At 48.4% G+C, this 24,142-nt stretch overlaps 1 protein-coding gene across 5 annotated transcripts in view; it reads right to left on the reverse strand.

Annotated features, from left to right (window-relative positions):
- The window catches only part of DOCK11 (dedicator of cytokinesis 11), a 114,827-nt gene that overhangs the window by 12,676 nt on the left and 78,009 nt on the right, over positions 1–24,142 (reverse strand). For 4 of the 5 annotated variants that reach the window (XM_039488291.1, XM_039488292.1, XM_039488289.1 and 1 more), the window contains 16 exons: positions 23,139–23,205; positions 22,542–22,589; positions 21,735–21,877; positions 20,898–21,013; positions 18,514–18,651; positions 13,505–13,687; positions 11,467–11,580; positions 10,295–10,510; positions 10,146–10,203; positions 8,001–8,107; positions 7,721–7,843; positions 5,714–5,827; positions 4,465–4,611; positions 3,935–4,145; positions 1,850–2,040; positions 368–468 (listed from right to left, as the gene is read on the reverse strand). In XM_039488291.1, the coding sequence (XP_039344225.1) occupies positions 368–468; positions 1,850–2,040; positions 3,935–4,145; positions 4,465–4,611; positions 5,714–5,827; positions 7,721–7,843; positions 8,001–8,107; positions 10,146–10,203; positions 10,295–10,510; positions 11,467–11,580; positions 13,505–13,687; positions 18,514–18,651; positions 20,898–21,013; positions 21,735–21,877; positions 22,542–22,589; positions 23,139–23,205 (2,077 nt within the window). Of the gene's footprint in view, positions 1–367; positions 469–1,849; positions 2,041–3,934; positions 4,146–4,464; positions 4,612–5,713; positions 5,828–7,720; positions 7,844–8,000; positions 8,108–10,145; positions 10,204–10,294; positions 10,527–11,466; positions 11,581–13,504; positions 13,688–18,513; positions 18,652–20,897; positions 21,014–21,734; positions 21,878–22,541; positions 22,590–23,138; positions 23,206–24,142 lie in introns of those variants that run through there. The other variant, XR_005584630.1, reaches the window with a different exon arrangement.

Below are 24,142 nucleotides of genomic sequence, written 5' to 3' on the forward strand. Positions count from 1 at the left end.
CTGTACAAACGCAGAATGAAGAGAGCTCCAAAGAGCTTACCATCTAAGACAAGAGACACATGGATGGATACAGACAGACCAATCATGGGGGAGTATAAAAACTAATGAGACAGTCTGAGTCAGCGTGACGGGCAGTGGTCTCAGGGTTAGAAGGAGCCAAGATGTTCTGACTAGGATTTGGTAAACTCATCATGGTCAGGATACTTTTGGGCCAGGAAAGTGGAAACCAGTCTCCTTCCAAAATCAGAAGGACAGCACCAAATCTTTGAATTAGTATTTCAAATCTTAACTCTAATCATTAAAAATATAAGAAAAACCATATATCCCATTATGGCCAGCAGGCTAATTCAATTACTTAGTAACCTACCTGAACATTTCTTTTAACTCATTCACCTTCTTCGCGGGATATTTGCTGGACTGATTGTCATTCAGGAAAGCTCTAGCATAGGCCAGCGGACCAGCATTAACCTAAAACCCAAAATGTGAGAACTCATTTATGCTGCAGCTTTTAGGTTAATTTCAGAGGGTAATAAGTTTGTTTTATTAGAAATATTACTTAAGCTATTACTTCATGCCACAAGATGTGCATTTCTATATGGTCATGGGATAACAATACTATAGTACTGTTTATGTAACGGAACAGAAGGCACCTGTAGTTCAAAATGTCAGGCTTTTTGGAATGGAAAAAATGTCTTTACTGATATTCTGAGTCATTTTCAATAAGACATTGTGATGATATTGTCTTGAAAAGTATATCTTCATACAGAATTAACAATATTAAGCAACATATTGAATCTTGACATCATATGATATTATTAACATTTCCCTTTTTTCCCAGAAAATGTTTAAAGACATTATATTCGATATATTCCTGGTTTGAATCTCTTTAAGAGGCCAGCTCCTAATATAAACCTTTCAGTCCTGTTCAAATTCTATTGCTAATATTTGTTTCATTTCCTTCAGGATGTTTTTCCAATTTTTTATTTATTACCACCAGTCCCATATCATGTGCATGAAAGAGGGCCTGGCTGTCTTGCATTTCATACAGATATCTGGGGCCATATTATGTATTTTATTATATTGACATGGAGAAACATACACCCTGTAAACTAAAAATTACTGAACTTGCACTACGTTAATAGTAGATTCAATATCCATTGTCTGCATCATCTCATCCCATTATTTTGCTATTTCACATTTACAGTCTAATGAAATTACACATTCTAGACATAATCTTGATTGATGCTTACTTTATTAAAAATCTCTTTCAGAGAAGAAAAGCACCAACAAAGCTATCTGTATTAGAAAATTTTACACACGGGTTTGAAGTTTCAGCAATCTAGATACACTAAAAAGAATGCACGATAGGAGTTTATCAGCTACAACGGTTTGCTTTAAGGGTTGTGCTAGACTTTACTTTTCTATTTATGATCTTTACATACAAAAAGAAAAATGAAGAAATTGACATTCCTTCATTTCCTTTTTAGGGAGTGACCTCTTGAGACACATGGGCCATGTCTCAGACTGGGGACAGGTCAGGATTCATGAAGCTGTTTCTGTCTGTATTTTCCAGGTCAATCTTTCAGAGCTGTTAAATATAACTAACACCTGCCACAAACAAATAATGGGCAAATACATATGGGCCTGATTCTGCGAACACAACTGGGCATAGTGTTTACTCCCATGAGTAGTCCCATTGACTTACAGTGGCAAGTACTACAGTCAGTATTGTTGGCAAGATCTGGCCAGCAGTGCTCCAATGAGCTAGTTAATGATTTCTGGAAAGTAAATAAGCTGTTCTGTCAACAGCGTAATGATTTCAAGATGTTGTGCTAATGATGGGCCTTACCTGTACAGAAACACAACCCTGCAACTTCAGCTGCAGCTGGATCATGTCAACCTCATTGGAAGAGCAGAGTTTTTGCAGTTCTGCTGTCTTGTCTTTTATCTCATCAGTAGCAACATCAATTGGCTTGAGATCAACCTGTTGTTTGTTATTTACTGGAATTCTCTTCTTCACATATGGAAACGAGTTTGAAGCTATTAAACATATCAAACAGAATGTACAGTCTGAAAATCTTCTCAGTAGACCCCTTCCCAAAGGCTCACAGAACAGACACAGACAGGTCCCTATCCTGAGGATCTCACAAAGTGAAGGTAAAATCCTGGCTGTGCTGAAGTCAGTAGTAGTTTTGCCACTCAGTTTCAAGAGGAGTCAGGATTTCATCCATAGAGTTTAGGCATGACACAATCACAAACAAGAGGGGGAGGAAGTGGTGAGGTTGAATAAATCAGATCTAAAACAGTATGGAGGCTCAGTCCATGTCCAATTAAAATGAAAAATAGTGCACAGAATAATAAAAATGTAAAAATAGTTTAAAATTCTGCAAATTTTGTCACTAAATAAATGTGGAGGCTCCAGCGTGGCATTGGGGAGCACAGACCACTGGCTGCACAGAGGTGGGACAGGGACTCCAGGACAGGGACTCGACGGTGAGGCTGCATCCAATCCTGACACAGCGCCAGGGCTGGGCCTGCCCCAGAAACACCTCGGGGACCCACCTCTCTGTGCCAGGTGCACCAGGTGTGGGCAGGCAGACTCAGCCTGGCAGGATCCAAGTGTGGAGGGGCTTAGTGTGGGGGGGATCCAGGTGTGGGGTAAGAGGGTTCTTTATGGGGCAGTCTGGGTGCTGGTGGCTCAGTGGGGTGGGGTGCCAGGGGGATCTGGATGCACAGGTACTCAGTGGGGGAGGAGGGTCTGGATGCAGGGGCAGTGGGACTCTGCAGGGAAGTCCCAGGTGAAGGTGGTTGGGGCTCAGCATGGGGAGTGCGGGTGCTGGGGGAGTGGGGCTTGGTGGGGTGAGGATCCAGCAGATGGTTGGGGCTCAATGGAGTGGGGGGTGGTCCATGTGCGGGTGGCTCATTGGGGTGGTCCAGGTGCACAGGAGGTGGGGCTCACTGAGGTGGGGGTTTGAGTGCCGGGGTCGGACTGGGTGCAGAAATAGGAAGGCTGGATGCAGGGGGTGGGGCTTGGTGAGGGGGAGTCTGAGTGCAGGGGTGGGGGTCTGGATGCAGGGGGGTAGGGACTCGGCAGGGTTCCAGATGCATGGGGGTTGGGCTCAGCAGGGAGGGCCTTGTGCAGGGGGCTGGGGCTTGGCAGGGTGGGGGTTCTGGGGCAGGGGGTTGCAGGTGTGGGGAGTGAGGCTTGGTGGGGGTACTGGGTATATGGGGTGTCCAGCTGCAAGAGGGTTTGGAGGACAGGGGAGCAGTTCCCCATACAGTGACCCTGCTCCCCATAGCTGAGGAGTGATAGGGACAGGAAGCAGGGCGGGGGGGTGGAGCCAGGGGAGGTTTCCGTGGGTGGGTCTGACCCAGCCGCTTTGTGCGGGGGAAGTGCACTCCTCCCCCATCCCCATCCCAGCCTGGACTAGCAGCGGAGCCCTGCACAGAGTAGGGCTGAGGAGGGGTGGGGCTCGGCAGGGTGGGAGTTCAATTATCGGGGACTCCTCCACCTCTGCCCCCGCAGTGATTTACTTCTCTACTGGCTGCTCCGGGAGTCTGAAAGGATACGCCCATGCTGCTGGGAAGAGGCATGTGACCATTCTTGCAGCTTCCCTTTGCTTTCCCGTCAGAAAGTCATTTTTCTGCCGGGAAGTAAAGAAATCTAGGGGGGGTCAAGAATTCTGTGCCCACATAGTGGTGCAGAATTCCCACAGGAGTAATTTGAGATCCAGGGGTTAATACTGTAATTAGCTGACACTTTAAACATTCTATATGTGGGAATAAAATGAACAAACCAAAATGAACAATTCTGCATGATTCTAAGTTACAGAGAGTATTCCTGCCATTTTTTGGAGGTTAATCAGCTGTGATTTGTGTGTTAAAACAATATTTGCTGATTCCTATTCCCTAATATTTAGAAGGTCCTACTCACTAGTTAGAATGATCCGTCTTTTGCACTGCTCTTCCACAGAGCCATGTTTTTTCCCAGATAAGGTATAAGGAGATTCAAACACAAATCTGCGAATGTTGTGATTTCTTTCAAACTCAGTCTTTCTTTCAGAGAGCTCTTTGTCTTCAAAGTAGGGCTTCACATAAGTCACTTGAATATGAGCATATTTGGGATCAAGATCTTTGACATTGACCTATGATAGAAGAGAGTTATTTACTAGAAGAGGAAACAGGCACAAACTACATTAACGACCAGTTTTAGATATTCACGTATTTATCCATCACGGGTGTAATTCACCCCATGCAGAGGACCTGTATGAATCCTATACATCACTTTAGTTCCACTTACATGCTATTTCAAGGGCTTAAGTGGCATACAGGCCTTGGACTGACCCTGCTGCCTCAGGTGAATTTCACCCACAAGAATTCCTTTGGACCTCTGCCTCACTCTTCCAAGCATTTTGTTAGCAGGGCTGTCTAGATTCACTGACACCACATGCCATTTAACTCCACCTTATTTGAATCCTGGATAATTTTTACATTCTCTGCTCCAAATTTTTCTCCATAAAGTTTAAGAAGTCTCAGGGAGATCTCCGACAGGCCCGTCAGCTTGGGTTCCTTGTAAATGTATTCCTTGCCATCCTCTTCTTCAAAGAAAGTCTAGCATTAATCAGAAAGGTGTAGGCGGTGAATGGAGAGATTTCGTGACATTAAACATTTAATTTAAAACTTACTTTAAAATGGTTTTTAAAAAACTTCTCAGATAAGATAGGTTTATATGTTAAAACAATCTCTGTGTAGTAATATCTAAAAAGTTGGTGAAACTTTCAAAGTGAAAATCTGGAACCTGTACTGGGAATAAGGCTGAATATCATTTAGTCACATTACTGTAAATGTAGTTAGAATGATCCCAGCCAGGGGCGGCTCCAGGCACCAGCGCACCAAGCGCGTGCCTGGGGCGGCAAGCCGTGGGGGGCGGCCTGCCGGTCGCCATGAGCATGCCACCGAATCCATGTTACCAGAGGACCTCCCACAGGCGCGCCGCCGAAAGCCACCTGACTGCCATGCTTGGGGCGGCAAAATACATAGAGCCGCCCCTGATCCCAGCATATAGAAAATTAAAGCCAGTTGTTGCTCCTTGTACATTTGATTAAAAGGGATTCTGTCTTTGGTTTTATAGAAGTCCAAAGTGAGAGACATCAGACTATGTGCACTGCAGAGACAGCCACTGTCTGAGTATGTCAAACCTGTAACAACAATGGACCATATTGTGCCACCAGTTTTTAAGCAGACCTTCCCCCTGAACACACCCGTGCTAATATTCTGAAAAGTCACAATGATTTTCTGTGGAGGGAAATATCCACTGTCGCTATTGGTTCTGTATTGCTTGTGTAATCCAAAGTGTTTTTTAAACGTTGTTAACTCATTACAGTAATATTTATACAGGCTAGGATTTTCAAAAGCGTCTAAGTCACTTAAGAGGAGAAGTCTTGTTAAAAATCAATGAGACTTGTATCTTAAATCAGTCAGCTGCTTTTGAGAATCCCACCCAGTGTCATAAAGCTTTGTAATAACACATTAACAAGGTACAGAAGCTCTGTACTGAAGAGTTTACTATATAAAAGAGCACAAGTGAGCAAAATATAGAACCATCTTAAAGAAGCTAGTGGTCAATGCAACGGGAATGCTTCCTGAATGAGGCGGCTGAGCAAAGACAGGGTGCTTGGGGCAGGTTAGTTGACAGGCTGGTCTATGTACTTACTTGTCCATAAAAGGCCACTCGGAAAAAGGTTCCTAGAAGTCTTTTTCTTGTGTGCATCACCTCCAATATTTTAGTGTAAGCACCATGAAGTGTTCTGTACAACTGAGTAAGTTTCTGGAAAGCAGAAAAAGCCAGGTGTGTTTCAACATTATTCAAGTAGAATTATGTGAGCAGGAAGTCAGAGCTGATCCTGCAAAGTGCTGAGCGCTCTTGCCCTGATTCAGCCTAGCACAGAAGCTCCTTTGAAAATGCCAGACTGAAACATGTGTCTAATGTTAAGCACAAGAGTAGTCCCATTCATTTCAGTAGGGCTGCTCCTATTCAACTTTAGCACACGCTTAAATGCTCTGCTAGGTTAAGAGCTCAGCACATTGCAGGACTGAGCCTTTGAAAGCAGAGCTGCTTGAAATATTTCACTCAAAGTTTTTCCAATGAAAACTGACCTTTTCTAAAAACTGAACTTTTTGTGAAAAACTGCTGACGTATTTGAAACTTTGTTTTTCCTGAAACTTGTGGTGACATTTTTATTGTTATGTTTTAAATCAGAATATTTATTGAAACAATACGCAAAATCTTTATCCAACATTTTTGTTTACCAAAGACCAAGATTCCAGTAAACAAAAACGCTGGAGAACTATTGCTAATAAGATTTCAGTAAAAATTCTGATTTGAAAATGGTGACAAAATGCTGTGGAATCTTCCAGGAAAAGCAGAAAATGGGTCCATTTCAAAGCCTGCGAAACAGAGCTTTGAAGTCCCCATAGAAACATTTTTTGACCCACTCTACTCGGCGCATTCTTTCATTCCCCCACCTTTCCTAAAGCCATAGGAAATGAAAGACGTCCCTGAGTGTCCCCTGTGACTCACACACAGGGCCAAATTTAGCCTTCAGACATATAGGCATTGCTCTCAGTGGGGTCAATGGGATCATCCAATGACCGCATGTGGCCCATGGGGTACAGAAAATCTCCTGGCATCACTGAAAGCCTGTCCTCAAGAATGCCTTCCCTGCGGATTTGATTGTGCATTGAACCTGTTCTGAGGGAAAGTAACATATACAACTGCATGCTGGAGCATAGCTCACATTTCTTCTGTCTGGTTAGCAGCCAGAAATGACACAGATTTAGGAATGTGCCTGCACAGTACTTTGGGTTGTGAACCACTAAGATAGGCAAGCACTGCGCATTAAGCAAGTCAAGGCATGCTGGAGGTACAGTTTTAATGTATGGTTTCTCATCTGCTTTCAGTGACTCAATTCCATGGTCTACAGCAGAGCAGCAGGCGATTGTAGACTCTGTTTGTCAGAGGGTGGAGATGGATGGCAGGAGAGAGATCACTTGACCATTGCCTGTTAGGTTCACTCCCTCTGGGGCACCTGGCATTGGCCACTGTCGGTAGACAGGATACTGGGCTAGATGGACCTTTGGTCTGACCCAGTACGGCCGTTCTTATGTTCTTATGTATAAGGCACAACTAATTTCTCCAGGATGGTGTTCTGCTGAGGTGGGTTTGGACACGTTGGGCTGCATTGCCTCTTGGAAGAAAGCTCGAGGATCACGGGAGAAACAAGTTTCCATCTGGGAACAGGAGGAAATGTTTGCCTTGGAGCTTTGGTGGCTCTGGGTCCCATTTAGTGTCAATTACCCCCAAGTCAAAGGAAGGGACTCATTCAAGTTTTAAAAAATCCTCAAAGCTTCGAAGCCTTCCCAAGTCTAAGGGCACCCAGAAACAAGGGTTTCTATGGGCACGTGTGGTGTGGATGGTAGCTATAATCTTTGTTGAATTGGGTCCCTATTTAAGAGATCTCTGTGTCTGCGGCATCTCATAGGAACTATTAGCCTCCAGATTCTTGCTTTAACTTATTTTGTTTAATATTCATCAATAATACAGAGCGTACAAAAAAAATAATACATCCATCACATCGGCTCATCACTCACAAACTAAGAATTTCTTTACTAGCAGCCTGGGGAATTCTCATTAACACAAAGCCAAGGTCCAAATAGCTACCTCAAACTCACGGCGCTTTTCATAAATCGGAATGATCAGTTTGGAAACCTCTGAAATTGTTTCGTAACGTTCTGCCTTCCACAGGCCATCTACGCATTGTTCCAACAGCTCCACTAGGACTTCCTGTATGAAGCACAAAAAGGAGGCTGTTCATAGCTAAGTAATCTTAGGGAGAGGTACCATGAAAGACATCAGAACAGTTCAGCAGCACAAGGGTGGGTGATTCATTCTTAGAGAATTATTCTCATTCAATCTAAGGTTCTGCGCCTTGGAATCCCACCTCGCTGTAGTGAACATCCATCATCCCAGCATCTTCTTTCATGGCTCCCTCTTCATCAATATTGGACGTAATTTTCCTGAAGGCTGAGCATCCATTAGGGAACAATTCTATGGAAGGCAAAAAGAAAAATAAAGTTAGAATTAAAATATTATCGAACAGTCTAATGCAGTGTATGGAATACCGTGCTATGGTTACCCATGCTACATCTTTGTCATGCAGATTCCCATTGTACTTGGTGCATTTGTGCATGAAAAGCTAAACTTACTTTCATGTTATCTGTTATACAGTGGCTTATGTTTTAGCATTGTTAATACGCACCATCATGCCTCAGCATAGGAGGCAGTGTGGGCTAGCAAACAGGGCACTTATATGCATGTCAGGAGACCTGGGTTCTATTCCCCAGTGCTGTCACTGACCAACAGGGTGACCTTGGGAAGTCACTTCCCCTCTCTGAACCTCACTTTCCCCTCCCAACCTCTGTCTGTCTCGTCTCTTTAGATTGTTAGATCGTTTGGGCCCAGACTGCCTGGGCATGTACTGCACCTGGCACAACCGAGCTCAGATCTCAGTTGGGGTCTCTAGGTGCTATTGCAGTAAAAATAATAACGTCCAAAAGCACTTCAGTGAAAGGGTCGATTGCAAAGTAAGAGGGACAAGAAAGGTCTCAAGGCTGCTCTGCCTTTGTACCATAAAAGGAGGAATAGAACCAAAACAGATGAATCAGTACATTAGAGAGTGTGGCCTCCAGCTGACCCCTCTGCAGCTGCAAGGAATTTGGGGGAGTACTAACTAATCACTGAGGCATGGACACATATTGCCCCTTGTGTCAGCCACACTGTTCAACAAACTGTCAGCCTGCATGTCCTCTGAGACCGTGGCTTGTTCCAGCAGCCTGGATCTGTCTGATGGCAGAGCCAGCTGGCCTGCTCCTTCTGATGGACACCAGCCATGACCTGGCCAGCCTGTTCCATCTGGTAAGGGCCCCACTTCTCAGAAGTACCCCCTCCTCCACCAATAGCCGTGGCTTCCTCTACCACAAAGCAATGAACACATGTTTCACTTAGCAACTACTGCACAGAGTCAGCTGTGAACCCCTGATGGGGGCTGCACTGTACAGGAGACGAGAGAAGGAGCGAGGTGTGTTTGTGTTCTGAATATGCATGCTGAGTGATGGGCGGTGCTGTGTGCTGCAGCACAAGGTAATGAATGCACAGGGCTGGATTCTGAAATTGAGAATACTTCCTTGGGCATGGCAAAAGTGTCACTTTCCTGCACATGTGATGGATGAGCAATGTAGTTCAGTAGCAATACTAACTCACACATCCTTTGGAACTGTTCCTCTTTTTCTGCTGGCTTCGGTCTCCCTTTCTCTCCAGTCACATGAATGGAGAATATCCAGATTTGCAATGACCCTTCCATTTGCAATCATGTAAGTTTTGTATATGTAACCAGAAATGTATGCCAACAAGGAGCCATCAATCACCTTTGCAAACTACAGCTGAAAATCAGTGTTTCCTGGTCTCTGCTCCCTTCTTCCTAGTGTTTACAGATCAACTGCAGTCAGAGATATTCAAGCTACAGTTTCAATGGCGCCCTTTAGATGAAAAGATCAGAGGGAGCCGACCGGTGGAGTGCAGTACATTAACTGTCAATGTACGGAGTTATTCGAAAGAAAAACTTTTTACATGCAAAATGGTGATATTTTAAAACCAACCAGTCTGCCCGCCACTTCCTGTTCTGCACTAAGCCACAATGTCCTCTGTCACCGCTGGCTCTTTATCTAGTTGTACAGGGCGTAGAACAATTCCGCTTTCACTGCCCTTAGCCTGTACGCCCGCTGTGAAGGAACCCACTACTCTGACCTCTATGCAACGACACCTGTGGCATGATCAAAATATCGGGGAGCCAGTTTTTACACTGATTAGGACATTTCAGTCCTGTGTTCGAACACCTAGACTGGTATTTACATGTGTAAATTCCTATGCCACAGAGTTCACTATTTTAGAAGAACCCAGTATAACCTGAAAACAGTTGTTTACCAAATCAAGTGAATTTGATCTTGAAAACATTTTGATGACCTGTAAATTCAAAGATGGACACAAAGAAAAGGCTGCCGCATTCCCCACTCCAATAGTAAACTCTTACTTTTTCTGTGAAGAAACTCTGCCACAAGGGCTGCTACATGGACATAACACATGGCAGCCTGCAAAATACAAAACAGGAGCAGTTATAGTGTCAGTTGGACTCTCTGCCTCTCCCACACCACCTGTTTCCAGTGGAATCTGACAGATTACCTCAGAAAAGTCTCCATTTTTGACATGGATCTTTGCCATGCTGTCCAGCCATGTTTTCCTGAGCTCTGGGGTACTAGCATAGGACTTGGCTAAGCTGTACTGTAAATCGATCAACATTTCAGGGTCCTTTTCGTGTTCTTTCATTTGAGCAGTAGCCATAAGCACGGTACGGATTCTCTTGGTCAAATCTTTGACTTCTGAGGGGAAAGCAGTTGCCTGGCACAAAACAAATCTAATTAGAAGCAAACACAGAAATAAAGATGTTCGAGGTTTTGTCACAGAAAGACAGATGTCAACCCTTCAAGTCACTCAGCGTGCAATGGATTTAATTACTATGTAGACTGCACGTAGCAATTTTCACATGCAAGATACAGGAGATGATGCTGACTGGACTTTTGATACATTAATCCTATACTGTGCCATTTTGTTATGCAATCAATGCATTTCACCTTGGGCCTGCAAATCCTCTTGTTCAGGGTCAAAGTGCAACTCTTACTTGAGTTGCTCATTTAACAGTAGCCAAATGGACTTCAGTGGGACTACTTATGCTTACGTACCCTACTGGATTGGCATGTGGGTGAGCAAGTGCTACTCAGCGTGAGTACAGGCTACAGAATTGGGCCTTCAATCATTCCTGAAGTATTTTTCACTTCAGTCAACGCCTGCCTCGCTTGTTCGCTGTCTAGCGTGGTCTATTGTACTAAAAGTGTGCGCAGTACGAAAAATATGTGAAGTAAAAACTAGAAATAAACAGACATACTCCCTTCCCTGTAAAGTGTATGACTTAAGGTCCACATGCAGGGCCACTCCTAGCCATTTGGGTGCCCTACGCAGCCCCCCTGCGGGGGGGCTATGTTGGGCCCCAGGCCTCCCTCCCCCAGGGCCTGGGTGGCAGGAGCTGTGGGGGGCCACTTTTGGAGGCCCCACAGGCCCAGAGTGGCCCTGGAGATTAGCTGGGGGTCAGTAGCAGCCCGCTCCACTTTCCTCGCCCCGGCCCCAGCCATGTCGCTCAGGGGAGGGGATCCCCCACTCACCGGCAGAGGGTTACAGGAGTAAACAGTATAAATACATAACAGTCAATCTTTAAATACGATCTCTGTGTACATTTCCCAGACCATGTACTTGGCGGTGGTAGTGCAAACTTATTGTTTGTTTTAATTCATCAAACTTACCTTCATGGGCCTGTCACTGTTTGCAAAGTTATTAATAATGGATAGCGACTCCTGGAACCTCGATCCTCCATTTAGTGCCACATCTGCTATTAACTGGCTCACTGCAATTATTATCTGTTGGAAAAGGGACAGGTTCTCATCCATGTGCTTTGTTGTCACAATTGTATAAAAAGACATTTGTGGGTCAAAACTTTTTCAAACAGAATTAATACAATTAATCCACGTCTGCGACTGCTGTGACTTCCGCAGCGGCCAGCGTGGCTGACCCCAGGGCTGCCCAAGCAGCTGCCCTGGAGCCAGCCGCACCAGCTGCTGCTGGAGAGGCCTGGGACCAGCTGCACCGGCTGCTTCTCTGGTGGCTCTGGGCAGCTGGCCCCAGGGACTGCATGAGCAGCGGCCAATGTGGATGGCCCAGGGGACCACCTGAGCAGTGGTCCTGGGGGCAGCGGGGGCAGCCGCAGCTTGGTGGCTCCTGGCAGAAGTCCTGGGGGCGGCGGGGGCAGCCGCAGCTCGGTGGCTCCTGGCAGAGGTCCTGTGGGCGGCGGGAGCAGCCGGCGCTCGGTGGCTCCTGGCAGAGGTCCTGGGGGCGGCGGGAGCAGCCGGCGCTCGGTGGCTCCTGGCAGAGGTCCTGGGGGCGGCGGGAGCAGCCGGAGCTCGGTGGCTCCTGGCAGGGGTCCTGGGGGCGGCGGGAGCAGCCGGAGCTCGGTGGCTCCTGGCAGGGGTCCTGGGGGCGGCGGGAGCAGCCGGAGCTCGGTGGCTCCTGGCAGGGGTCCTGGGGGCGGCGGGAGCAGCCGGAGCTCGGTGGCTCCTGGCAGAGGTCCTGGGGGCGGCGGGAGCAGCCGGAGCTCGGTGGCTCCTGGCAGAGGTCCTGGGGCGGCCGGAGCAGCTGCAGCTCGGTGGCTCCTGGCAGAGGTCTTGGGGCGGCCGGAGCAGCAGCTGGCCCCCCGTGGTTTCCCCCTCCCTGGCAGTGGCCTGAGTGGCAGCAGGTCCCCCTGGCAGCTGGTGCTGTGGGCCTTCCCGCAGCTGGTGCCACCAGGGCTCCTCCCCGCCCTCCAAGATTCAGTCAGGGGTATTTGTGGTATAAGTGATTCTTTGTTTCTTGCCCGTGATTTGTCCATGAGTTTAATTAAAAATACCCATGATTACATTGTAGCCTTAACCATAACCGGTCTCATTTTCTTGTTTACTCTTCAAAATCTGAGGATTATTAAACCACAGGACGTAGTCCCGCTGTCAGAACAGCGCATTTTAGGACTAGGACTAGAACAAGCAGACTACAAATCCTAGGCAGGAGTTATTAGATGCTATGTTATATTTTCTCTCTTTTGTGATTTATCACAGCTTGTAGCCCATCTGCTACTCTGGCTGTTTTTATCATGACTGAAAACAACAATACAACACAAGCCAGAAACAACTCCCCAGAAGAATTCCTCCCCCAATCCACAGGCAGGACTTTTCCCACCTGACCATGGACAATCACCCCAGTTCTCTTCACTGGTCTCTTGGCAAAGAGGCGAGCCTTGCAAGCATACTCTGAAAAACAATAATCTCATCCATAAGGACCAAATTCTGAAATCACGATTTAGAACAAACTCCCAGGGAAATCACTGGAATCAATGGGATTTCTGACCAGATAAGGACTGCAAGATTTAGCCTTTATAAAAAAAGTCAAACTCCTTCTCAGACTCCCTGATGAATAGGACAGGCTGAGGTTGATAAATCCCCGTGATACCCAGGAGTTCTGGGTTCTATTCCTGGCCCTGCCTTTTGAGCGACCATGGGCAAGTCGCTGCCATGCTTGGTTCCTCACTTTCCCCAGCAATAAAATGGGGAGGGACGACACTGACCTCCTTTGTAAAGTGCTTTGAGATCTGCTGATGACAAGTGCTGGATGACAGCTAGGTCCTAGAGTTAATATTTTAATCTCTCATGCTGAAGATCAGAGTCACGCGGGACACATTCTCTGTCTTTGCAGGACTCATACCTGGAGATTAAGCACTGAGGTGCACCACTGCGCAGCAGTTCATCTTTCACTGACCTGCAGGTGTGTTCTCAGAAAGGTTTTCCTTTTAGTGAACTCAAAGTTGTTCCTCATCAAAAGATACAGGAGTGCCGATGCCTCGTTCCTGGTGGAGGCTAGCTTCGAGGTGCAGCACTTCAGGACCTCATAGCACAAGGCTGCACACATGGTCATCCTTCCTTTGAAAAATGCTGAGGGAAACTTAACAAGAAGTGTGCCAATGTTAAAAACACACCCAGTACACACCCAGACACGCGCGCAAGCAGGGCCATGCTTTGTCTTCACGTCTGAATGCAAACAGGCCTAGACTGGTCTTTGGCTCCTATAAATACACATAGGAGTGAATTTCAGGGTCTTATTTTTAATTGCTGAATGTTTATAGAATGACTGAACTGTGTAACTCTGAAGACACACCAATGAGACACATCCTGTCCTAGGGAGCGTGAAATCTCCATCAGATCCCCCCAAATGGAGCTAGCAGACAAAGGAAGCCGTAGGCCAGGGAAGGATGAGGGTTAAAACAAACACAGACTGTTATCCTGAGGAGGAGGAAGTATATCGGAGCGGCAGGTAGGAAATTTGTAATCCAAGCAAATCTCTAAATAAGAGTGAATTGTGGCTGAAGCCTTCACTGCTGGCTGCCTGGAGTTGCAATCTGCTTCTTCCCCCAACTCACTGGGCCTGACGGTGGGAGCAGGGGTCAGGGCAGGGAAATGACCTGGAAGGAGGACAGGGGGAGGAGGGATGCATGCTACCTTCCAGCCCGCCACAAGGAAGCCTCAGCAGGGAAGCTTCAGCGATGAGGCGAGCTCAGGGGTGGCACAAGGACCTTCCTTGTGGAAATGGTGACGGCTACATAGTCACTGAAGAGTGGGCAGGATTTGTCCGTGGGCCTGGAACACACACAAGTGCTCAGAGTATGCCTGCCCTGCAGTCAAAAACCAGCCTCACAGCCGCAGCTGGCCTGGGTCAGCTGACTTGGGCTCAGCTGCAGGGCTAAAACTTGCCGTGTAGATGTTCAGGCTCGGCCTGGCGACCCCGTGAGAGGGGAGGCTCCCAGAGCCTGGGCTCCAGCCTGAGCCCAAACGTCTACTCTGCAATTCTTAGCCCCACAGCCCGGGCTCCGAGACTCGGGGCTGGATGGTTTTCACTGCAGCGTAGCCATGTTCTCGGGGGCATCGTTCCCCCAGACACCACAGAGATGTTAAACGCTGCCGTACTAGGTGACAAAGTGTCAGGGGTCTCGCCCAGCGAGGGTGCGTCTATGCAGCAGCTGGGCAGTGCAATTCCCAGGGCGGCTGCAGCAGCCCGGGCTAACCATCTGAGTCCACTCCCCGAGAGTCAGGCCAGGCTGTACTCGGGTGGGTAGCCTGACCCATCACCCATGCCACTACAGCCACAGTGCTACTTCTACCGAGCTAGTGCGTGTCCATCTACCCGCGTTGTGTCGCACCTGCCCGGCTGTTATGTAGATGCACCCTGCGTTGCCATCGGCATGAGCATTTTCAGCAGCTGATCCACCCCCTGAGGCCTCGGCCACTTCAGCTAAGCATAGCGAGCCAAATGCCCCGACTCACCCCAATTCAGGGGAATGCCACGGAGTCGTCTCTTCTCTTGTTCTTCCTAGCAGAGGAGGAGGGGGCACCCTGCGGTGTGCGGGTGGATCCGAGCGGAGTAATTTGCTGAGGGGATGGGGACTTGTGAGCGCCGTTAAAGGTTGTATTCAGTGGCCAGAATATTGGGCAGACGTTTAAAAAACGTCCATAAGGAAATGAACTGTGGGGATGTCACTGTGGAGCTCTAGGCTTTCTGCCGCCACATGATTTCTGAGCAACTTGCTCAGCTTACAGGAGGCTGTTTGGTTTATTTTTTAATTTGATTAAGTAAATGGTAATCTCAGCACCACCAGGGACTGTGACTGCATCACGGTATTATTTGTCAAAGAAGAGTCAACAGCCGAAAGATCACGCTAGGGACAGACTGAACCATTGGTAGGGGAGCTCTGATCTCCTCCTATGCCCAGGGCAGGTCTCTTAGTTGAGTTGGTAATGCAAATAGTAATTATAGCAGCTTATAGTGAGTGAGACAGCAGATAAGCCTTACATTCATTGTCTTTGGCCAAAATCAACATTTTAAGGAAAAAAATTGGGAAAAAGAGAAAATAAACACCAGTGTAATAGTAAGGAGCTAACAAAATGTGTACATAAGAAACGACTGATTAAAGATCAAGAGTACTTGTGGCACCTTAGAGACTAACAAATTTATTTGAGCATAAACTTTCGTGGGCTACAGCCCACTTCATCAGATTAAAGATTAAAGATTAACTGCTGCTTACTGTAGCATTGCCCTCTTCCACTAGCAAAGGCAGGAGATCAACCACAGTTCAGGCATTTCTACTAGGCAGCTCCCCTATGATCAAGTTTACTCAACAGTTGGCTGAGAGGATTAGTGGGTGATGTATTTATATTAGGTATTGTTTCTGGCCCGATTCCACACACAACCTTGAGATCTGCAGGAATGTGTAGTCTTTGGCTGCCACAGAAAGTTCAGAGATTCTTTTCCATGTCTATAATACTCCTCAGTCACTCCTTGAGTGTGTCAGCTGTGGGAAGGCAGCTCTCAGCCAGACAAAGAGAAGCCATTCCCCCCAAAAGGGGGGAACTTGGCTGTTCCCATCTATGGGGCAGATCCTCAGTGGGTGTAAATTGTCCTAGAGCCACTGACTTCAGAGGTGCCGCCCCAATGAGCTCTGAGTGCCCGTCGGCAGAGGGACATCTAGATCCTCGTATCTGGAAGTGCTGAAGAAGTGCTGAGGGGCCCCCAGCTCAGCATGCTTTGGGCCCAGTGGGGTTCTGCCTTGCAGCACACAACCCACGGCATCCCTGATGCCCCACAGAGGGACACCTGAGCAACATCCATGGAGAAAGTACCTCCATGCTGGGCCTGAATAGACGAGTAGCCCAAGGTGCCCTTAAAGAAGCCAGAGAATTTCCCCTGCGCTGTGGGAAAAGCCTCCTGTGCCAGGCCCCACCTGGCATAAGGAGAGGGAGGAAGCATGCCAGGCCAGAGGGGTGAGACAGAGCTTGGGCATGGTGGAGCAGGGCTCTGCTACTCCTGACTCCACTGGCAGGAAGTTCTCAGGGACCTTTGCCAGTGACAACAGTTAAAGCTGCTCCCCTGCAGCTTCAAGTTGCAGCAAGGCCAGTGGACAAAGATTAGGGATTTGCAACCAGCTCCCCTTATCCCCACTCTCAGCTCCACTTGGACATAGTAGAGAATCAAGCCTGATGTGGATCAAGTGAATTAGCCCCTTAAAATACACATTTCCTTCATAATCCTTCTTTCTGGGACCACTCCCGAATAGGAGATATGTGTTTTATGTCAGCATTCTCCCCAGCAACTTGGGGCTGGCAGCAAGCAAGAGCATAAACAATTAAGAATAATTGATTTTTATTGAGTTTCCACTAAGGAAAGAAACAGAGCTTTTTCTTCCTCTTTTTTTTTTAAACAACTAAGCACAGCGTGAGCTCTGTTTTCTTGTGCCAGTTCTGTTCTATGTCTCTTCCCGGTCGTGTTGCCAATTTGAGTTTAGTATAGAAGGGAAGACTTTTGAGACAACAAGCGATAAAATGTATTTAGTGGGGGGGGGGAAATTAAAAAGATTTTTTCCCTAACTACTACCTTTACAAACTCCCCATGACAGGAGGCTCTTTCCTGCTTCATTACCATTATCTCTGCGCTAAAGGAGGTGTGTTAAAGTAGGAGGTAACATACGCATACAAGTTGCATCAGAGCTACAACCAGAATACACCGTAGCGGTAACACAGTTACTGGTGAAGGTGCGCAAACCAAAACCAGCATGCTGGGACTTTCAGATCCCATAACAAGTTTGCAAACAGAAAAGCCAACCTTGTACCTGCCTTTTAGAGACAATTGCCATGGCCACTTTAGAGTCACTCTGCAGTTAGAAATGACCTTTAAAGTCTAACACAGGTAGGACAAGGATGCTTGGAACCCATGCGGTTACAGCTCGCAGAGAAAACACTTCCTTGCAGATACTATCTACTGGGTCTGTATCTCATTTTACAGAAGCAACATATCACAGGGGAAATGAGAAAACTTCACTAAAATGATATTGCAAGTCTTTGAAAATATATCAGCCAAATTCAGCGCAGGTGTAGATGGTCAAGACTCCACTGAAGTCAACGAGTTGCCCTCATGGACACCAGCAGGGAACTTGGCCCACCGTAGTTTTCACTTTGCTTTGGAACTCCTGGGCATAAGGCCTTAGCTCCGGGCTAAGTCTCCGGGAGCTCGGGGTCTTGGAATCTCGTAAGGAGACCCAGCAGGGCGGGTGTGGATTTGCCTGTTCATTTGAACTGCATAACAATTGGCGGGGAAGGGAGGAAGTTGCTGTGTTCAAACACAACCTTGGGCTGCTTTTGTGCAGAACGGAACTATTGGAATGTTGAAAAAGCTGCTGGAGAAAGTGAGTGCGTCGCTACCTCCCATAGATGCAGCACGTCCCGAGTGCTAGTCCCACCTTGGCGGCTAACTCGTTTTAACGCTGCCTGTTGGCACAAATGCTTCAGGGAAGAGCAACATTTTGGTGGGACTGATACTGAGCTCTTACAGGATCCAGGGAAAACCGCAGAGGTCAATGGACTGACTTCAGAGTCACACTTGTCCACCGCCAGAGTCAGGACAGCCTCTTTAGCTCCTGGTGAGGTCCCCTGGTATTTTACCCAGCTGCGATGAGTGTCAGTACATTGCTGACCGCTGTTTAAAGTTAGACAACTTCGTCTGGCCCTGCTGATCCATTACCTCCAAGCAGCGCAGGCCGGCAGTGAAAGTGAGGCTAGGGCTGTCCATCCATCCATCCCCCCCACTGCCTGTACAAATTCTAACCGGAACCTTTAAAGCTGTCCCACCTACCCAGGGATATCTCGTAACTGTCAGTAGGGGCAGGAGCACAGTTTAAAGGTTTGGGGGCACAGGACCGCCTCATGTGTCACCTCTGCACCTACCTTGCTAATGAAAGCTCTCAGGGAAGCGAAGACGTGCTTCAGAGCTGCTTCTGACTGCCCGTTTTTGAGAAAGGCGAGATGAATATCAAAAACCTTTTTCATGAGTGGATTATGGCCGTCGTTGTTTAAGAGTTGGTTCTAGAAAGCAAGGAGAGAATTCATTCTGCAGAAATACCCAGCGTGTGCACCTCAAAAACCAGTTCCCTACCTTTCGTAATGGTTATTCTTCGAGATGTGTTGCTCACGTCCATTCCATTCTAGGTGTGTGCGCACCCGCATGCGTGGCCGTCAGAGATTTTTGCCTTAGTGGTATCCATAGGGTAGGCCGTTGCGCCCTCTGGAGTGCCGTTCTCATCCGTCGGTATATCAGGCACCACCAGCCCTACATCCTCTCAGTTCCTTCTTGCTGGAAACTCCAACAGAGGGGCAGGAGGGCGGGTAATGGAATGGACATGAGCAACACAAGTCGAAGAACAACACTTACAGAAGTTAGGTAACCGTTTTTTCTTCTTCAAGTGCTTGCTCACGTCAATTCCATTCTAGGTGACTCACAAGCAGTTTCTACGGAGGTGGGCTCGGAGTTCACGGTCTTGCAGCTTGCAGCACTGCTCTGCCAAAGCCAGCATCCTCTCAAGCTTGCTGGGTAAGCACGTAATAAGATGTAAAGGTGTGGATGGACAACCAGGCAGCGGCCCCGCAGATATCCTGAATCAGCACCTGGGCCAAGTGCCTTTCATCCTGTCTGCCACCACAATGAACAACGTTGACTTGTGAAATAGCTTAGTATTGTCCATGTAGAAGGCAAAGTGCCCTCCTAATGTCCATGGCATGCAACTTGCACTCCTCTTCCGATTTACGAGGCTTCAGAAAGATGGCAGGTAAGCATATGTCCTGGCCGGTATGAAACTGTGAAACTACCTTGGGCAGGAACGCTGGATGTGGCCACAGCTGGACCTTGTCCTTGTAGAGCACCGTATTGGGTGGCTCAGAAGTAAGCACCCTGATCTCAGAGGCCCTGCGGGAAGACGTTATCGCAACCAGGAACAAAACCTTCCAGGAGAGAAGAAGAAGAGAGCAGGAAGCCAGAGGTTTGAAGGGGGGGACCTGTGAGCCGTGACAGCACAAGGTTGAGGTCCAAGGGAAGGGACGAGATCCCTGACGTGCAGGTAGAGACTCTCCAGACCTTTCAAAAACCATCATGTCATGAGCGAAGACTGACCTGCCCTAGAGCAGAGGGTGGAAGGCCAAAATAGCGGCCAAGTGGACTTTGATTAAAGACAGGGACAACCCCCAGAGCTTGAGGTGCAGAAGATAATCCAGGATCACCTGCAGCGAGGCCTGCTCGGATACCCTGGTCCAAGGTCCAGCATGTGAACTTTTTCCACTTGGCCAGGTAGGTCACTCTGGTGGAGAGCTTTCTGCTACCCAACAAGATCAGTTGGACACAGGCCCCTGAAGTAGAAGAACTGCTAACCCTTGCTAGGCAAGGGAAAGGTGCTCCGACTAACCACCACGGGTGGTAAGAAGGAATCGAGAGGGTGTAGGTCGGCGGTGCCTAATATACCAACACCTGAGTGCAGCATTCAGGAGGGCGCCACAGCTGACCCTACAGATACCACTACGGCAAAAATCTCCGAAGGCTGCGCACATGGGCGCGTGCACACCTAGAATGGAATCGACATAAGCAAGCACTCAAAGAAGAACTGTAAGTGACTAGGATACCCATGCATAACAGAACATACCATTTCTTAAGCCAGACAAATAATAGTTCTACAGCGACTTGGGTAAATAAGTACAGACACACGACGGTAGAAAAATGGGAAGTCATCCCAGAGCTATACTATTTGGTCAGAGATTTTATTTTCTACACTAGATAAAAAGTCAAACGATATTACCACATTTGCAGAAGTAACTTCAAAAGCTGAGCCACTTATCTGTTACCTCTCTCACCGCAGCTCTTAAAAACATAACAAGCTTATATCACAGACACCCTGTTACAGTTGTGTAGTACTTTTTACACAGGCTGGGATCTGGCCCCAGAGAAGTAGGTGCTCTCATTTGACTAACTGCACAAAGCACGGGCAATACTGTCTGTGAGTTTTTGGCTTTTACTATTTGTTTGAATTCCTAAACACGCCTACTAGCAGGATACACTTACTTATTTTATTGAACTAACTCTGTCAATAAAAGTATAAATGCCTAAGACTCAGCTCGGGTTTTCTTTTTTTGCACTATACTTCCGTGTGGTACATCTTTATGATAGTGAGCACAAAGGAAAAGCACATGAACACGGGAGAGCGTTCAGTCTAACACAGGGTTTGCAAATCGACACTGTTTTGGGGGTCTGCAATACACCAAAGGACAATGGTGATTTCAATGCTCACCTTGAAACAGTGGGTGAAGAAAGAAATGGTGTCCAGGACCGTTAGGGAAACTTCTGTGGCCGTATTGCCTTCCAGTAAGGCCTGGTGCACAATGTCTGCTTCGGAGGTGCCAGCATCTGGGAGCAGGAAGTAAAGAAAAGTGATGGAACCCTCCAGAACAATGTGCAAGGGTGGTGCTCAGGCACACACGGGGTTATAACGCCAGCTCTCCTGAGGCCTAAGCGCAGCAGATACTCTCCTTACCCACGGCAGACAAGGGCAGCGGCGTCACCACACAGAGGGAAGCTTGTGAGTGGCCTCTTGCCACCTCCCTTGGCCCCCAAATCAGATGCAACGCGACATCCCCACCCATCAGCTGCCTTCTCCAAGCTGGCTTCCTGGAGCAGACGCGGGGCAGGCTCTCTCATGGGGGAGGGGTGGCATTCACCCATGGGAAGAAGGGCCAATACCCCACTTAAATCCCACTGAAGCCCCGTTGGCATTGCCCTCGTGCTGGGACTCTGCACGGGGCGAACACCACGCAGGGCGCAGCATTCCTGTCTGCTCTGCTCTCTCACTAGCAGCAGGGCACCATCTGTCCCTACCGGCAACCAGGAATTGGAAGCGAGATCGGAAGAGGAAAATTCCATCTACAGACGAAACAGGGGTGATTTTTAACACACCCTTTGGCATGAAGCCCCACCACGCCCCACAGTTCAGGGGGCTGCAGGGAAGAGAGGGGATCAGTGTAAAGATGCAAAGCCGAGCAGCCTGATGCAACCAAAGGGAAGTGTCGTCGCAAGTGGCAACACGCAGTGGTCGATAAAATGACATTACCAGCCCCGTCTCCGTACATACTGTGATTGAGCGTAAATGAACTTTCCAAGCTGCTCAGGTGCTGCAGCCGGGCCTGCATCAGGCCGGCTCTGCTGCGAAGGGCAGGCATTGTCTGTGATTTCCTGTCCACTCCGACGTGCTTTGATAGCCAGGCATCGTGAACCCTGAAAGGAGAACCCAAGATGCAGACTAGGATGGGCCTGTGGCACTGGGCTGGCATCACCATTGGAGCGTGAAGCAGGGAGACCCGAGTCCAAACTGCTTGTCAAGCTCATGCCAATACCAAGCAGGGCTTAATGTGGTACCTGGAGCAGGCAACAAAAAACCACAAGGACAGCCTGTCCCTGCTGGCCCAACGGAGCACGGTGCCAATTAGCCCCAGCGGCGGGTCTGTCCCTCAAACTCTAGCATAGCCAGCAACGAAGGGGCTGCTTTGCAGCACCTCTGAGAATCAGGCCCCGAGCCAGACTTGTGAACTGAGACCCACCACTTGTCTTTCAAAACTTGCGGCTTCACGCTAGCAGAAAGCTATAAAAATAAATCTCAGTGAAGGGCTGGCGGGGTCAGAGAAACGGCTGGGAAGTTGAGCTTTACCAGTGAGAGCTGAAGTTGCCCTCTGCTGAGCCGGAGGAAAAGAGAGAGCACTGAGAGAAGTGTCACTTCCCTCCCCTCTTAAAAGCAGAAGGGAGCTCCCCACTTCCTCTCCCTGGCTCCCCAACAGCTCCCTCTCCCCGCACTGGATCCGAGTGCTCCCCTGCTCATTCTCATGTTGACTCCATGGGGCAGGTGGCGCGTGGGAAGAAACCACTAGCAAAAAGAGTACAATACCTGGCTATATTTCTCTTCCCCGCGTATCTGAAGTGGAATAAACAGACTCTAGAAAGAAAAACATTGTAAATGTCAGGAAGGAGACTGAGTGTTTCACTTTAACCAGTACACGTCTGGGTGTGTGGGTTTGGGTGTCTGTATTTTAACCCTGTGCTCAGTGTGTAGGCCCTCAGCCCCCCCAAACACACTCCTATCTACTCCCCCATCTGTGCTGCCAGACACAATAGAAAGTGAGACTGCGCTGGTATTTCCAGAGCCTTTGATGTGATCACCTTCTCTTGTTATGCAATGGAACGCTCTTTGCACAGAATCAGTGCCCATCACCGTCAGCTTGGCAGCCCGGCCTCACGTATCTAACACTGCTCCTCTCGGGCTGTGACCCTACAGTCTGCAATGGCTGACCCTAGATCATTCCTCATGTGAAGCAATATTATACAAACTACTTTTCTACCTCCTGGTAGGCTGCATCTTGTGTGGAACGGAGCAGCATGTACCGTGTACAGTGCATGGAGGGATGGTTTCATTTTACCTACATACGTTATATAACAAACGTATCACGTGCAATTCGAAGCATAGATACAATCTCCTGATACTTACTCCAGAAGTACAAGGACATTTATCAGCTCAGGGGGGGATATTTTGTTCCAATAGGTGAGAAGTGTATCTGAAAATGAAACAAACCTGCTAAGAATATATAACAACATTTAAGACCGTCACAGAGGGTCTTTGCAGGCTAAATCAGCCTGTGACCACTGGCCCGTGGAAATCTATCTTTGCAGCCACACAAGCATGTGTCTTTTCGTACTGGCCATTTGATTCTTCACCTCCCTGGAGGCCTTTGCCAAGCCTGCTCATCCAATGAAATGGTGCAGGGAGCTGCAGTGAACGTGTTTCCAGCCACGGAGGGGAACAGCCCCTAAGCTGCCCTCCTCCAGCAGTCAGGGTCAGACGCTCCCCTTCCCCACTAACGCATTTTTGAAAATGATGAAATAAGACAGAGCTGAGCAAGTCCGGGATCTGCCTGTCCCCCCAGTGATGGATGTGGTACCCGTGGGCTCGCCCTCTTTCCTGTGATGGGGGCTCCTCTACCGAACCAGGCTCCAGCTGGGATCCCTTCGCTCCCCCCTCAACTCAGCAGTGTGGGACGGGCCGGGGTTCGCAGCCCTTGATTCCAGTCTTAGGCCTTGGCAGCCCCAGCTGGCTGTGGGAGACAGCTGGGCTTCGCGAGGGGAGGCGCAGCCCTCCCCTCAGAAATGAGTTCACTTACTGTACATTTCTGGTAACACGATGAAAACCGAGGGTGCACAACCGGCACCCCCCCTTCTGTGATGCCCCAACACACCCTGCTGCAATATACAGCACAGAGACCACCCGAGCAATGGTGCTTTACCAGACCCTCGGCCCATGCTGGTGTCTGACTGGCACAGCCTGGGGTGGGGGACGAAGAGGGTGTCTAACTCCCAGCAGCCTCTCCAGGGTCCTTGCAGCACTGGGGATGCCCCCTCCTGCCCCTCACACTGGGGCCTGTCAGGTGAGGAAGTGTATGGCTGCTTCTGGTGGCCCCGCATTATTCCTGTCCTGGGGTAGATCCCCTCTCCTTT

The sequence above is a fragment of the Mauremys reevesii genome, linkage group 9 (assembly GCF_016161935.1).
Source record: "Mauremys reevesii isolate NIE-2019 linkage group 9, ASM1616193v1, whole genome shotgun sequence".
NCBI classification, from domain to species: Eukaryota; Metazoa; Chordata; order Testudines; family Geoemydidae; genus Mauremys; species Mauremys reevesii.